General features: G+C 38.8%; 2 protein-coding genes across 3 annotated transcripts in view; one reads left to right on the forward strand and one right to left on the reverse strand.

The window, feature by feature from the left end:
* Positions 1 to 6,218, forward strand: part of LOC127969129 (bone morphogenetic protein receptor type-1A) — a 41,328-nt gene extending 35,110 nt beyond the window's left edge. Inside the window, exons 5-13 of the mRNA XM_052570841.1 lie at positions 75 to 177; positions 261 to 360; positions 891 to 987; positions 1,263 to 1,398; positions 2,287 to 2,479; positions 2,730 to 3,027; positions 3,153 to 3,328; positions 3,456 to 3,586; positions 4,011 to 6,218. Coding sequence (XP_052426801.1) covers positions 75 to 177; positions 261 to 360; positions 891 to 987; positions 1,263 to 1,398; positions 2,287 to 2,479; positions 2,730 to 3,027; positions 3,153 to 3,328; positions 3,456 to 3,586; positions 4,011 to 4,136 — 1,360 coding nt within the window. The 3' untranslated portion in view covers positions 4,137 to 6,218. The remainder of the gene's footprint in view (positions 1 to 74; positions 178 to 260; positions 361 to 890; positions 988 to 1,262; positions 1,399 to 2,286; positions 2,480 to 2,729; positions 3,028 to 3,152; positions 3,329 to 3,455; positions 3,587 to 4,010) is intronic.
* Positions 6,033 to 14,153, reverse strand: mmrn2b (multimerin 2b). Of its 2 annotated transcripts, XM_052570839.1 has the most exons (8): positions 13,790 to 14,153; positions 11,148 to 11,252; positions 10,966 to 11,072; positions 10,736 to 10,798; positions 9,988 to 10,089; positions 8,846 to 9,264; positions 7,258 to 8,746; positions 6,033 to 7,072 (listed from the first exon to the last, which is right to left on the reverse strand). In XM_052570839.1, the coding sequence occupies exons 1-8, from the start codon at positions 14,050 to 14,052 to the stop codon at positions 6,654 to 6,656; spliced, it is 2,967 nt and encodes a 988-aa protein (XP_052426799.1). In that variant the 5' UTR covers positions 14,053 to 14,153; the 3' UTR covers positions 6,033 to 6,653. The 2 variants fall into 2 exon arrangements, with proteins under 2 accessions (XP_052426799.1, XP_052426800.1); XM_052570840.1 differs by lacking the exon at positions 10,736 to 10,798.
* Positions 14,154 to 15,069: the final 916 nt, after the last annotated feature.

The following is a 15,069-nucleotide window of genomic DNA, read 5'->3' on the forward strand; positions in this document are numbered from 1 at the left end:
AGTTCCACCGGTGGAATCGCTGCTTAAATGTGCACTCTGACTGTGATTTAAATAGTGTTTTTGTGTTTACACAGCACAAACGGACAGTGTTTTGCTATCATAGAGGAGGATGAGCATGGTGAGGCTATCCTCACCTCCGGCTGCATGAAGTATGAGGGCTCCCACTTCCAGTGCAAGGTAATACATGAACAGGAGAGTGAAAAATAAATGTTTAAGTGCTGAGACATTATCATTGACTGAATGTGGTTATTGCTGTCCAGGACTCTCCTAATGCTCAGACCAGACGGACCATTGAGTGCTGTTCCACTGATTTCTGTAATCGAGACCTTCAGCCTACACTTCCACCTCCTATTCCAGGAAGTAAGTAGCACATCACTTTAAACAGCCTAAATATAATAAATACTTTATATGTGTTTGTGTGTGTGTGTGTGTGTGTGTGTGTGTGTGTGTGTGTGTGTGTGTATATATATATATATATATATATATATATATATATATATATATATATATATATATATATATATATATATATATATATATATATATATATATATATATATATATATATATATATATATATATATATATATATATATATATATATATATATATAAACTTTGTTGGAGTCTGTAAGATTATTTCAAAGTCTGTTTTGCTTAGCAAGGCTGCTTTTATTTAATCAATAATACATTTCACAATTGTAAATATTTTTTTGTTTTGTTTTTAAGTAATATTTTTAAAGGTTTTTATTCCTGTAATGGCTAAACTGAATTTTCAGCAGCCATTATTTCAGTCTTTAGTCTTCAGTGTCTAATATGCTGATTTGGTGCTCAAGAAACATTTCCTATTATTATCTCTTTTTAAAACTCTGTGATCTCATTGTAATCCAGAGCCTCCGTTATGGAACACACACTTGCTGGCCTTTCTGATCTCCGTGACGGTGTGTTGCGTCACTTTGGTGGCCATAACTGTGGTGTGTTACTACAGGTGAGACTTTTATTTCATAATGACATGTTTATCCAGCTGAAATGAATGAAAGATGCATCTCAGTCTGTTAATTATTGACCAGCACACTGATAACACTGGCAGGGGCACACCTGTTTAAGATAGTCAAGTAAATTTAGCACCTTTTATGTTTGACCTTAATGCATGGATATATACTGTGTCTCTTAGTAATAAGTAACTGATCCCTTTGTGGAAGGCTTCTGTGATGTAACACAATATTGAAGGTGATTATATGCTTTGTGTGGCTGTTTGATCAGGTATAAGCTGCAGACGGGACGGAGACGGTACCAGAGAGATCTGGAGCAGGACGAGGCCTTCATCCCTGCAGGAGAGTCTCTCAAAGATCTCATTAGTCAGTCCAGCACTGGCTCCGGTTCAGGGCTCCCCCTGCTGGTGAGGCACTGTTTCTGAACATGTTTTTATTATAACTGGTCTTTGAAAACCAGTAAATATCAGAGAATTGTGGTTTTCAGTTATAAAAAAAAAAGTCAGGGAATGGTAATAAATGATTGTAGTTTGTGCACAGATTCTAAGATATATTTTATTGGCCAGAAATTTTGTTTTGTGTTTTGTTTTGTTTGTCACATGTTTGTACCAAAATTGTTTAATTTCAGATCATTCAGTTCAGTACGCATATGTACAGAACAAGCAGTTAAATTTTTTTCAGGAAATTCAGATTATAAATGCTGTTTTGACGCCTCTTAAGAGGCAACATTTTTATTGTTTACTATTTTATTGCTATTTTTATACTTCATTACTTTTTAATGCTAAATATTCATGAATGAACATCTCACCCCTTCGCGTAATCGCTCAGTTAGTTAAAAAAAAAAAAAATGTACATGTTTGCATAAAATGTTTAAATTTGAGTGTTGATTATTATAGTTACAAATAAATAGTAGTTGAATTTAAGTTTGGGCTCTGTTGTAAATTGTAAACTTGTAGTAATTTAAAAGGCCTCCCTATAGTTTAGAGCAGAAGCTGATGTAGATTTTTATCCCTAAGAAAATTAATATAATTAAATTTATTTAAGTAAAGAGCGATTTGTTCAGTAAACCATTGTATAAAAAAAAAAAAAACATTCATATTTAGTTTTTTTTTCTACTGCTGTACTGAAATCAAACCGAACTGTCAAAACCAAGGTACGTACAGAACCGTCATGTTTGTGTATCATTACACCCCTATTATACAGTAATCACAGACTGCTGAAAATGTAACCGTAAAATATTTTGATTTCTGATACTTGGTTTTTCAGTTTTCTAATTGTCAAATGTGGATTCACAGGTCCAGCGCACCATTGCCAAACAAATTCAGATGGTACGTCAAATCGGGAAGGGGCGATATGGAGAAGTGTGGCTTGGTCGCTGGAGAGGAGAAAAGGTTGCGGTGAAAGTGTTCTTTACCCGTGAAGAGGCTAGTTGGTTCAGAGAGACCGAGATTTACCAAACGGTGCTCATGAGGCACGAAAATATACTCGGTAGGTTCCATAACAAAAATAAAAGCCAAAGACACTGAGTAGGGACACACGTTATGTTGTATATATGCATTTAAAATGATCAGTATCGACGTACAGAGTCAAACACACATTTTTATTCAAAATATTATAATATTAAGGGACAATGAAACATTTAGCTGATTCATGGTAGTTGTTTTGTACCCTGATATATAGCATTTACAGATTTAATGTTTTATTTACATTAACACTCATTTTTCCTATCTTGCTCCAGGCTTTATAGCTGCAGATATTAAGGGCACGGGTGCGTTCACGCAGCTTTTCCTCATCACAGACTACCAGGAGAATGGTTCTCTCTATGACTATCTGAAATACACCACCCTGGACTCACAGTCTCTGTTGAGGCTGGCCTTTTCTGCAGCCTGCGGCCTGTGCCACCTCCACACAGAGATCTACGGTACGCAGGGCAAACCTGCCATCGCTCACAGAGACCTGAAGAGCAAAAACATCCTCATAAAGAAGAATGGCACCTGTTGCATCGCTGACCTGGGCCTGGCTGTCAAATACAACAGGTGAAGACACTTTTGCAACACACAGTCAGAAATGCATGCAAACACACCACCAACATAAAACAAAAACATAACTGAAGCATACTTTATTTTCTGCTAGTATGCAATCAGCTACTTTTTTTTTTTAGTGATACCAATGAGGTGGACGTCCCTCTGAGCACAAGGATGGGCACACGGCGGTACATGGCACCAGAGGTCCTGGATGAGACCCTAAATAAGCACCAGTTCCAAGCGTACATAATGGCTGATATTTACAGCTATGGGCTCATTGTTTGGGAGATGGCCCGCCGATGCGTGACAGGAGGTTAGTTTATGTGTGTATCAGTGTATGTGAGATTAAAATGTGTACACATTTCAAAGCATTTTTATGTCTCTCCTTTCTTAATATGTGATGGGTTTGTTTTAATAATTACATTTTCTTTTATGTGCAGGTATTGTTGAGGAGTATCAGTTGCCATACTGGGACATGGTACCTTCAGAACCGTCCTACGAGGACATGAGAGAAGTGGTGTGTGTTAAAGGCATGCGACCATTGGTGTCTAATCGCTGGAACAGTGACGAGGTAAGATCTAGCACTGCAGTTTAGTTCAACAGTGCTCAGTTAAAATATTTGGAAAAACTCAAAAGAAAGAAACAAACAATGTTGCATGATCCTTCAGAAATCATTCAAATAAATATGCTAATTTGGTGCTCATGAAACATTTCTTAATCAACAATTTTTTTTAATAGAAAGTTGAAACGAACAGCATTTATGTGAAATAGAATGTTTTAATAATCTGCAAATCTTAAGTTAAAAGTCAGTCTTATCTGCTTGTAAAAAATTAATGAATGAATACATTTGCCATAAAGTTTAACCAATTCCTAAATGCCATGAAACGTTTGATTTCATTATTGTTTTTTTTAAACATCACTGCTTAGTAACTGATTATTTTATAGTTGTGTAAAATGCAATCCTAAAGCAATTGTTTTGTTCTGTCTCCACGTAGTGCTTACGGGCCATGCTAAAGCTCATGTCTGAATGCTGGGCACACAACCCAGCCTCTCGCCTCACAGCTCTTCGAGTCAAAAAAACACTCGCCAAAATGGTTGAATCACAGGATATCAAAATATGATCACTTTTCCCTCCAATGGCAGTCTGAGAGAAATCATGGAGATATTTATGCTCATTTTTATGAATTATTGCCTCAGTTCCTAAACAGACCTGTGGGAGTGCTGCTGAGCTAAACATTTGACCCCTTGTCTGGCTGTGTTTCCTCGCCCTGTTGCAGTAATGCTCTTACTGTCATGTAGCGCCCTCTGCTGGACAGTATGTGCCATCCACGAGGAACTAAGGACATCTGCTCTGCAGGCATCGGTACTCGCATCATCCCCATAGCCACCATTTTTCCTTCTTCAGTAATGTATTGGGAGAGATTCGAAGAGCATATGGAGCTTTCTGTGAAAGCTGTGTAATACGATACGTCTGTATGGAGGAGTGGCATGGTCCAGCAGTGATGGAGCTATTTGGGAGAAGGCATGACGACTGACCCCTCTGTTATTGACTGAGTTGAGAGGCGGACATATTTAGGGTGATATTCAGGCTAAACGCCCATCAATATGCTTGGGATATGCTCCGGTGTGGCTAGCGTCACAAAATGACAACTTTGCATTTGGATCATGTGCAGCTGTTGCCACTGATGCATCAAAAGTGAACACACCCTGTTTAATTCAAATGACCTATATGTATAAAACAAAAAATGTCATGTTACTACGTCTTGATATTTTAATTAATAGCCTTTTTGATTTATTTTCTTCAACTGCTTTCATCTCTGTCCAAAAAAAATGAGGTATTCTAGTTAAAACCTTCCCATTTTCTGAAGACTGGGAATGTGTTCACTGTTAGGAATAGAAAATTCAGGTATAATGACAGGAGTAATGTGATCATTGCTCCAGCTCTGGCCTGAGGAACCTGAAGTACCACCGGTCAAATATTGCCAACACCGCCACCATATAAGATCTATTCATCTAGAGGATATGGTGACTTTCAATCTCTCAGAATGGCAGATCTGGTCTGGCTTATAGCAGGTGTGTCTGTGCAGATGTACTGCTCCTGAACGCCTCATAAACGTTGTTGTATTCTATCCAACAGCTTTCGAGTCAACCTCACTATATCACACCTGATTCATAAGTGTCAGGTTGCTGTTTTCATTGCCTCATTTAAACAGTTTTGCCTTCAATCTAATGTTGTGATGCTTGGGAATCATATGACTCATAAATGTCTAATGTGATAGAATAATGCAAATGCATGTGCTATTTATTCATGTCATGTCATATAGTATAAATTACTCTGGTAAGATATTTTTACTTGCAGGACTATTAACACTGTTCTTGCAACTGACATTCTCAGTGTTGTTACAGTGCAGCTCAAACTTTCAAATACTAAATTTATGACTAAGAAGAAATTCTACATTTAATGACTTCCTATGAAAGTGTGGATGTGAATTATCATTATTTGCCATTTCAATAATGTATGAAACTAGACCCTTTGTATGTAATTTACTAAAAAGTCAGGACAACTTTAGTTCAACTTTCATATACATGAAAATAAGATTGTGAATGCATATTATTATGCATATTAAATATTATTATTTTTAAGAGCGGAATCTCAAACTTAAATCACACAAAAAATGCATTATTAGCACTTGTGGGAAATACAGGTTTAATTTCAAACTAAGGGGTCCTTTGTCTGTAGAAAAGAAAAAGGGTCATTCCTGTCTTCAGGAATGTTATATTATTGGGGTGCATTTAAATATGTTGCTGTAGCAGTCTGAGAAATATAAATCATAGAGGTATAAAACTCTTTGCTTTGCATTGAAGATTCAGATCTCCCATTACTTGTGTCTTTTCTAAATGTTTGGGCTGCAGTTGTCCTCACGCCTATTCTGTCCATTGCAACCATGCCAGTTACCTTGTAAAATCATATTTGAACTAATTTAAGCTCATGTGTCTAGAGAAATGACTACACAATATTTTTGTTTTAATTGTTTAATATGTAAGGAAACGAAAAACTGAATAATATGAACTTTGAATTAATTGTGCACATCACCTGGTTTTAAGAGAGGTGCCTTATGTTTACCAAGAAAAGCTGTTCTGTACACAGAATTAGTCCAATGTATACGTTTTTAAGTAAATCACCTTATTTTAGTACACAATCATTATGTTTTTTTTTTTCTTCTTGATTGACATTTGCGTTGAATGTGATCAAACTGAATGCAGGAATTGCTGGATGACCATTTTTTTAATCTATAGAGTTCCCCTGACTATTGGTACCTTTTTATATTGATTCAGGAACTTGTTTCCGTGTATTCCTTGCTTTATTATTAGATCCTCCAAAGTTTAAAGGTCAACAGAAGGGCTGGTGGTATCTAAGTAATTTAGTTATATAACTGGCTCCCCCTTATTTCTTTTAACTTGCGATGTTTCTCAGTATTATTCCAGAATCAGTTACAATACATAATATTTCAACAAGTTCTTCTTGCACCTTCAAGAAGAGGCTGCATGCATACAAAATACAGCAAGTCTGGCAGTGACGCACAGTGCGTCAGACTCAGACGTATCCTCCCATGCTTTTGTCATTTACCCAGTTCTCTTCACAGCATGTCCTTGCGCTCTGTAATGAAGAGCAATATTCCAGACAGTGTGTTGTCCCCAGGCTGCACTTTCCGTAATGATCCATGCATCAATTCTAATGTAACTGTCTCCCCTTGCCGAAGCTCCAGCAGCTCAGCTCGGCTCACTGGTCCCATTTTCTTCCCTTGTTCCTGTCTGAGAGAGGCCACTGGAACTCCGCTGCGCTTTAATACAGCCAATGAAAAGCCTCTCTCAAAGTCTAAGTTGACTAAAAAAAGATAGAATCCAGTCTCTGGGGCCTGGAACACCCCTGATGTAGGATTAAAAGTACCACCATAGTTTACAGATACATCTTTTGATGTGAGATCTCCATTAGGTCCTCTTCTGTAGTCCAGGGTTGTGAGGAACACCACGGGGGAATGTGGTAACCAAGCATGTTCTGGAGGTAAAAAAGGTAAAAGAAAAATAATTTGCAATTAGAGGGAAAATGCTTTGTCATGATGTAGTTTTAGTGTTGTCCACTGAGGGGCAGTGTTGTATGTACATTATGCAGGTCTCTCAGTTTCAAATACCTTTATGTTCAAAATGAATGGCAAATGAAATAACTATAGTAAGATCTCTTACCTCTTTCATTGTGTCTTTTGCTTCGTTCACTGGAAGACTTTTCTTTTTTGATCTGGTCTTCTTGCTTCAAACTCCCCCTTCTTCTCTTTCCTTCTTTTTTTCTCACCAGTCTCCAAACTTCATCTAGATTCAGGTTTCTAGCTGAGCTGATCAGTTCTTCTGTATTACTGAACAGTTTTTGAAACATTCTCAAATGATCCTCTAGGTTCTGACGTAGGGATGCTATATCTGCCTGCAGTTCTACAACAGAACCACCAGGTGGGGCAGTGCAGTTTCCACAGCGTTCTTCCAGCATGGCTATTCTACCTGCTAATTGCTCCACCTCTTTTCCCAGACTCCAGAAGTCACTTACTGAATAATCCACATCCTCCTCTCCAGCTGACGTGTCTGGTAAAGAGGGCTGGTAACTTTCAGGCCCCCTCACCTGGTTATTTGTCCCAGTCCCCTCTAAGTATGCCACTGGGTCATCGCTATTCATCTCATCCCCATCGGGTTGCTTTCTCGAAAGGGAAGCCAGAATAGTATCATGTGTCTTAACCTTTTGCTGCATCACATCCATTTTCAGTAAAAGATCTGGGATACTGAGCTCTTTCTTTTGGTTATGTGACCAGTGTGTGAATTCCAGGACCTCTTCTCCGAGTAGCACTTCCAGGACTTCAGAGTGGCGTATGGCATCGTTCAGGAGGGAAGAGAAGGTGGCTGATAGGCCTTGAATTTCATTCGCCTTGTCCTTGTCCCGCTGCCTCAGGTCTTGGATCTCCTGCTGGCTGTCCAGGAGTGAAGCCTGTAGCTGGGACATGCTGTCGTGAAGACTCCTGCTTCTTCCCTGCTCAAAGGCCAATGACTCCTTTATGCTCAGCAGGCCATGATGAAGATCCTCCATCTCCGTGACCTGATTCCTTTCTAGATCGGTCTCTTCAAGTGCAAGCTGGTTCAGTTTAGCTAACTGTGTCACATTAACCACCTCCAGCTCCAACCTAGCTAGTGCACTGCCAATCGACTTGCAGCTACAGGCCTGCTCTGCAACCTCTGAATCATTTTTTTGCAGTTGTTGATAGATGTTATCCAGGTCGAGCTCAATTTCTCTCAACTGACCCTCGTGTGCACTTAGGTTAGCTGTAAGCTCACCAATGCTGTTGAGCACCCTGACACGAGTAGCCTCCACCTCCAGACCAGTCTCTGTAAAGTGGACCTCAGTTCGTTGTTTGAGCTCCTCTAGGCTCTGTTCAAGGTCCAGCTGGTCTCTTTGCAGTGCCCGGACCACTTCATCAGATTCCTTCGAAGTCTCAGACAAGCTGCTGAGCTTCGCAGAGTTACTTTGTGCCTTCTCTTCTAGTCGAGTGATGGCCTCCCACATTCCCGACTCCTGTGTTGGCTGGTCTCCATTTGGATTGACGAACTCGGCTCGTTCTCTCTGCAGTGCCCCTTCCAGCTTCTTCTGGCCAAGTCTCACCTCCTCAACCAGTTCAGTAAGAGACTGGAGATTCACCTGTTGGTATAACACAAGATATATATTCATTTATGCACTTGTTTTATGTGTTAAGTGTTTTTGAGTAATCATTTCAAGTAGTCCTAGTGAATGGATAACCTGTGCATTCTGACTGTGACTGATCTGGTCATCCATTTCTTCCTTCAGTTTTGTTAGGTTGTGTTTCAGCAGTTCTTGCTGAACCTGAAAGGCCCTCTCAAACTGGTCTTTCTGTGCATCCAATTGGGTTTTCATTTGACTGATCTGGAGATGGCTGTACTCTAGTCTTTGCTCGATAGGTCCGCTATGATCTTCGCCTCTGGTCATGGTCCTATGTTCTTCCTGTTCTATCCGCAACTGCTGCAAATCTTGAGACAATGCTTCCACCTCACTGGACAGATGTGTCAGTGTTTGATTGAAGCTCTCCAGCACTGGTTGAAGCTGACTCATCATAGTTGACATTAACTGATGCATCGACAGCAGAATGGATGAATCAAGGAATGGCAAAGGCTGAGAGGTAGGGATCCCTTCTCTAGCACCTGGAATATTTAAAACAAGCCACTTTAATGTAAAGACTTAACATTTTTAACACAACGGAATGAAATTAGTCCTATGCATTGTGTTGTGGAGATTTCGTTTTGTCACGCATTACTGGGCCACCAATGCAGTGTATATATCAGCATATTGATTCCTCACACAGCTACAGAAATAGCTTTAAATCGCTGAGCTCTTGCAGTCAGTCTCCCTGCCAGAACCCTAGTCTCTAGAGGATATCACTATGCCTGACGGGCCCTGCATGAGCTTTTATGGTGTTTTCATCAGGAATTACCCTTTCCTTACAGGCCTCCTAAACAAATATATCTCACTATGTCACTGAATATCTGACTTACCACAGCAAATGCATTTTTGAAGGATGTTCCTTTATAGACTGTATGAATGAAACTGAATGAGCTCAGTGGTTATGCATAACATTTTCTTTAAATGAGGCTTGACTTCAGGAGAAGCTATAAACCTCTTTAGAATCATCTATTCTATGACTCATCTTGAGCTTGTTGTTCACTGATGACTTTTTGCCCGGTCTCCTTCCGTCCGTGGGTGATTACATCACGGTGGAGTTTGTTTATAGGAAAGAGCGGATATCCTCCAGAAGACGTCATTGTTTAAGTAGTCAAGCCATTCACTTCTGAATGGTGAAATCTCACATGCCTACTGTAATGTGTCAAGTCTAAATGTTCTTCCTGCGTGCTGATTTTGCAGCTTACCAGCAGTACTCCGGTTTGGTGAATAACCATGAATAGGAGCCTCCTGTACGGGTTTGTCAACCCATTTTGTATCTTCCAACTGGTCAGTCCCCACCTTACCTCCTAAAGAAGAACAAACACGTTTAGTTTGGAGGGAGAATGTGGGAAGGAAATTAACCAGAACATTTTGGGTTTGAGGGTAAATATTTGGCCCACGCATGTGCCCAGTTGAGAGGGGTTATTTTAGACCTTAAAGATTTTCCAACATCTAATCTAGAAGATTACAGTGTTTAAAATACTTCACAAATGTTATATTTAATGACCCAACATATTATGAAACCAAATATTATTTTTTTACTAACAATGTTTTGTTTATATATATATATATATAAAGACAAACATAGACCTATTCTACACAGGAAACAAAGGCAAGAGAGCAAGCATGGCTTCTGGAAAAAATGTTCTGCCATCAAAATATTCACTTGCCAGATATTTTGGATATGTGGAAAACATAACTTTAAGTTGTTGTTGTTATTCTTAAAAAAAAAAATGATTGTTTGCTTTTGCGTGCTTGCATAGGACACTGCTTCTCCAGCTATCCAGTGCCAGCTAACTCTCTCTTTCCTGTTGAAGGACTCACTGAACCAAAGGCCTGCAGGATATTTCCTCTGTTTGTCAGAAAGGTTGTTTTAAAAAAGCACCCTTGCAGAAAAGGAAAGGTATGAGAGGTTAAAGGTAAAGCCAGCCTTGCCCAAAACAACAGACTTGCCTGAGCTGCCATTGCCATTAATATCAGACTTTAAAGCAAGCGTCTCATTCTCTGGAGCTCTGTCTGGAAAAGATAGACAAAGAGGAAGCAACAGATGGTTCACAAATGGACTGCTCAACTGATGTTTTCCTTTGAAGTGGCCAAAGAGCAACACACATATTCCTAACATCCCTATGTGTACATCTGTGTAAAATTACATTGAAATAGATCGTATTTGCATGTGATGTTACCTTTTTCCAAGCAGTTGTGTCCTCCATAACCTGGGCAACACATCCAGTGTATAGAGGAGAGTGCTATCTGCTTCTGCTTGTATACAGGTCGTGTGGACTGCCTATACCTAATGATCACCATCATCAACATCCAGTAAGCAAAGCACAGTAGAAACCTATGATCCGAGGTTTATGTGACTCACGTGATGATTTGACAGTCAGGAGCTCCATCAGAGCAGGGGTTCACAGATTTCACAGTCTGAGTCTCTGTGGTGCCCATACGGTGATTTACATACGCACACCAGTTTCTGGCAGGAGACAGAAGGTTTGGGTAGATAAAACATGGAATAAAAGAAGAAAGACAAGGGTAAAGTGAAAGTTGAGAGCAGAGATTACAAGCAATCACAGACTGATGAAGATATATGCTCTTTTCTTCCTGTTGTACGCTTCCCAGCATGCACAGGGCTAGATATAATCGCTGAGCAAACGGTTTATATGTCCTGCCATTGGCAACTTCATTATGTTTGTTTTTAGCTTTCTGTTGTATCAGAGAGAATCTGATGAGCCCACATTGATTACGATGTCTACACATCCTCAATCTTATTGTGGCAAGCCTGTGCTTTTCTGTGGTGTAGTATTTCATAAACATACACGAAGTATATTTTGTGAAAAATGACCAAGTTAGAGAAGTGTGTTTGGTGGCAACTCTTCTCAATTGCTCAGAAGTTTTGTAATCGCAGTGTAGTGGCCTCATTTCCCAACAGTGATGAATGCTATAATTGCTGATTATGTATAAACTGTGTGCTGTTCTCATTTTGAACATTATATAAGAGCTGACTGAAAAATACGTAGACAGGGTTTTCCATGTCAGTTCTCTTACTTTCTGCTGCATGTCTGCGGTTTCATGCACAGTTTATTCCTCTCAAATGACTTGGATGCTTTTCTTAGAGGCATGGGTTTCTGCATATGCATCCACATTCCATGTTTTTATTGTGTTTCTATGGGACATATCATGCATTTCTAAACTCTTTGGCGTTCCTTTATTTTCAGCATACCGTGTCCAAGGATCAGCATTTTGAGATGGCTTGTCAAGATAAAAAATCATGAAACTTTTAAAACGTTTCTATTCTTTTCTTGCTGTTTTCAAATGCAAGAACACGTCCTGTATGAACGACCCCTTACTCATGCTTTTTCTACTGACCTTCCTTTGTGCATCCGCTGCAGAAACAAAGAGATTAGATAGCGGTGGGCTGTCCTGTTTCCTCTTGTTGCCACCTTGAACCATATAGTCCCTTTGTCCAGTAAAACCTCAGCCCCTATTCACAGACTGATTCGGTCATAGTTTGGCTGAATGCTGTCCTATCTGCCGCTTTACGGCTTTATCATTAATCTGTCTCCATGTACCCACATCTGCACATTCTTCATCAGTCTACCTTTCTTTCATCTTTTCCTGTCTTTTATCTCTTTTATTTTCCTTTAAACACCTAAACACTTTTGATTAGCACTCCTCCTATGTCTTTTCTGGACACAGCTGTTGCTCATATTCTTTTGTTGTGGTCCAGACTAAAAGGTAAATGCCCTTGTAAACTGCTGTAGGGGTACCTTTCCTCTGCCTCACTTTTATGGTGTACTGAGCATGCTCAGTCCGGTCTAATTCCTCTCTCATTGAATCTCATCCTCAAGAAATCAGCATAGAGAGTTAATGTGTGTGTTACCAAGACCAAAACATCAGCTAACACATTAAAGAGAGCTGAATAGAAGTGGACAGCTAAACATTTGCATGCATATATTGGATTTCACACTGACTTGGAACTCATTCAGTCTATAATGCTTTCCCACCAATTGTTTCAGATTAGATCACTGAAGCTCTAACTTGTATTTTCATTGTAAGGTTACTGTAATCAATCCTCCCGGGCAAATTCATTTCAGAACAAAGGGAGAATGCAGTGGACTTCAGCCAGGGTTAATGGCATATTTAATATTGAAACTAATGAAAACAAGACTGTGTGGGATACATGTACAGTCTGTTCAGTGGCTGTTATGTTTTGTATACAAGTATTGTTGTATACTGTAGTGTTGGTTATTTAGCCAAATAAATGAATAAAATTCCAGAGCACGTATGAGACCAGTCACACATGACTAAATATCTGAAAAAGTTTAATCGTAAATGCTTGAAAGAAATTGTCTATATATGAATTACACATCTATATATGAATTACAAAACAGAATTTAAATTACCTTAAAAAAATGCATTTTATAATTCAGAATTTCTTACAAAATTACTATTATTTTTATACTAAATGATTTTAATAACATTTTAGATTTATTTATTTTTTTAAATTATTTGTTTATTTATTATTATTATTATTTTCATTAATCGGTTGGTCCAGACAGAGAAAGAAAAGCATGCCAGGATGCACCTCATTAAGCTGAAAAAATATTACATTTGTGATCTCAAGTAGACGCTTGGCTGCTTTGATTTGGGAAAAAAAAATTATATTACATTTTGATTTATTAAATTTTAATTTATAACTGCTTTTGTTCACCATCCTTTCTATTTTATGTTTCATTGTTTCATAGTTTTGACTGTAGTATTATTCAACAATGTGGTAAGTAATAATAATACAATTTCTGTGTAAAAGAAGAAAACAAGGTTTATGAATATTAGAGATGACCTTAAGTCAAACAGGACAGATATATTAACACATTTACAAATACAACAAATATATTCTTCACACCTTTTTTATCACTCATGTCAAATGAAATATTCTCACCCGAGTTTCACACAATTTAATATACAGATATCAATAGACATGGTTTGAAATAATATGTCAATTTGACTCACCCTCTCTGTGCAGATGGATGTTCAGTCTCTCTTGAGGGGGATGCTGAGTTTTGAGGTTTGCCCTCTGAAGGCTTCGGGACGTCGTGATGTTCATGTGGCAAGTGTAGGTGAGCTGTCCTAAAGGTGGCAGGAATTTGCTGTGCCCTTCCTCCAGTCCCCGCAGTCTCTTCTTCTTCCACGTCAGGGTCCCTGGCCCTCACCTCACTGTGGCAGCTCAGAGAGTTCAGCACGGCCAACAGCAGCAGAGGCAGAGTTCGGCCCATCTCGCTTTCCAGAGGTACTGAAAGTTTTCCTCCGGATGGCAGTTTTTAAAACTAACCGTAAACAATCCTGGAAACTCCCCACCCCTCTCTCTCTCTCTCTCTCTCTCTCTCTCTCTCTCTCTCTCTCTCTCTCTCTCTCTCCAAACCAGCCGGTATCCTCACCAGCATGCCTCTCTCCCCACCCTCTCAGTTCCCACTCCCCCTCACTCTCCCTGGACACTATCAACACCCTCCAACAATAGGAGGAAATCTGCTGCTCGTTACCAACCTTAAACCCTTGCATTGCGCTACTTGCAAAGTTACATCTCCCTTTCACACTCAAGCGCACACATTGCAGTCTCATGCCTGATGCTTGTTTACAAGAAAATGGATTTTTAGTTTTATACTCAGTTTGGAGTTTCATGTGTATACTTTTTTTGTATTCAAAAATAACATAAAAAAATAAATCATCCATTGAACTTCATTTCTAAAGCACTACTTAAGGCTGTCATGTGTTGGTGAGACAAAGGCCTGTTCATACAAAGAATAATAATTATAAAGATAACTATATTAGCGTCCACACCAATGCATGGATTACATTCTGTTAATTATAAATATATTGACTGCAATTGTCATCTGTCACTTTAAATACTCCAGCTCTTTAAAGCCCGACAGATTCTGATTGTTGTCAATGCTTTTATCGTTCATCAGTTGGAAAAACAGTGAACAAGTCTTAAAAGAACCATTATTTTCCTAGTGTAAGAACGTTTGAATAATCTAAGAACATTTTCCCAATGTTATAAACCTTTTAAGCAATGGAAAGATTCCAGGGATGTTATATACTATATTTGCATGGATGCCATAGATGGCAATAAAGAAACTTTATTTTTAAGAGTACATTTCATATTTCTGGCTCAAAAATTGTTTGCAGAAGAAAAAAATGAAATAGATGTTAGTGCAGCTATATATATATGCAATGGTTCCAGTCCAGAGATTGTCTGCAGTGATAAATGACTAGAGTTTTTATAACACACAAGA

Source organism: Carassius gibelio, chromosome B12 (genome assembly GCF_023724105.1).
Source record: "Carassius gibelio isolate Cgi1373 ecotype wild population from Czech Republic chromosome B12, carGib1.2-hapl.c, whole genome shotgun sequence".
In the NCBI taxonomy this organism is placed as follows: domain Eukaryota; kingdom Metazoa; phylum Chordata; class Actinopteri; order Cypriniformes; family Cyprinidae; genus Carassius; species Carassius gibelio.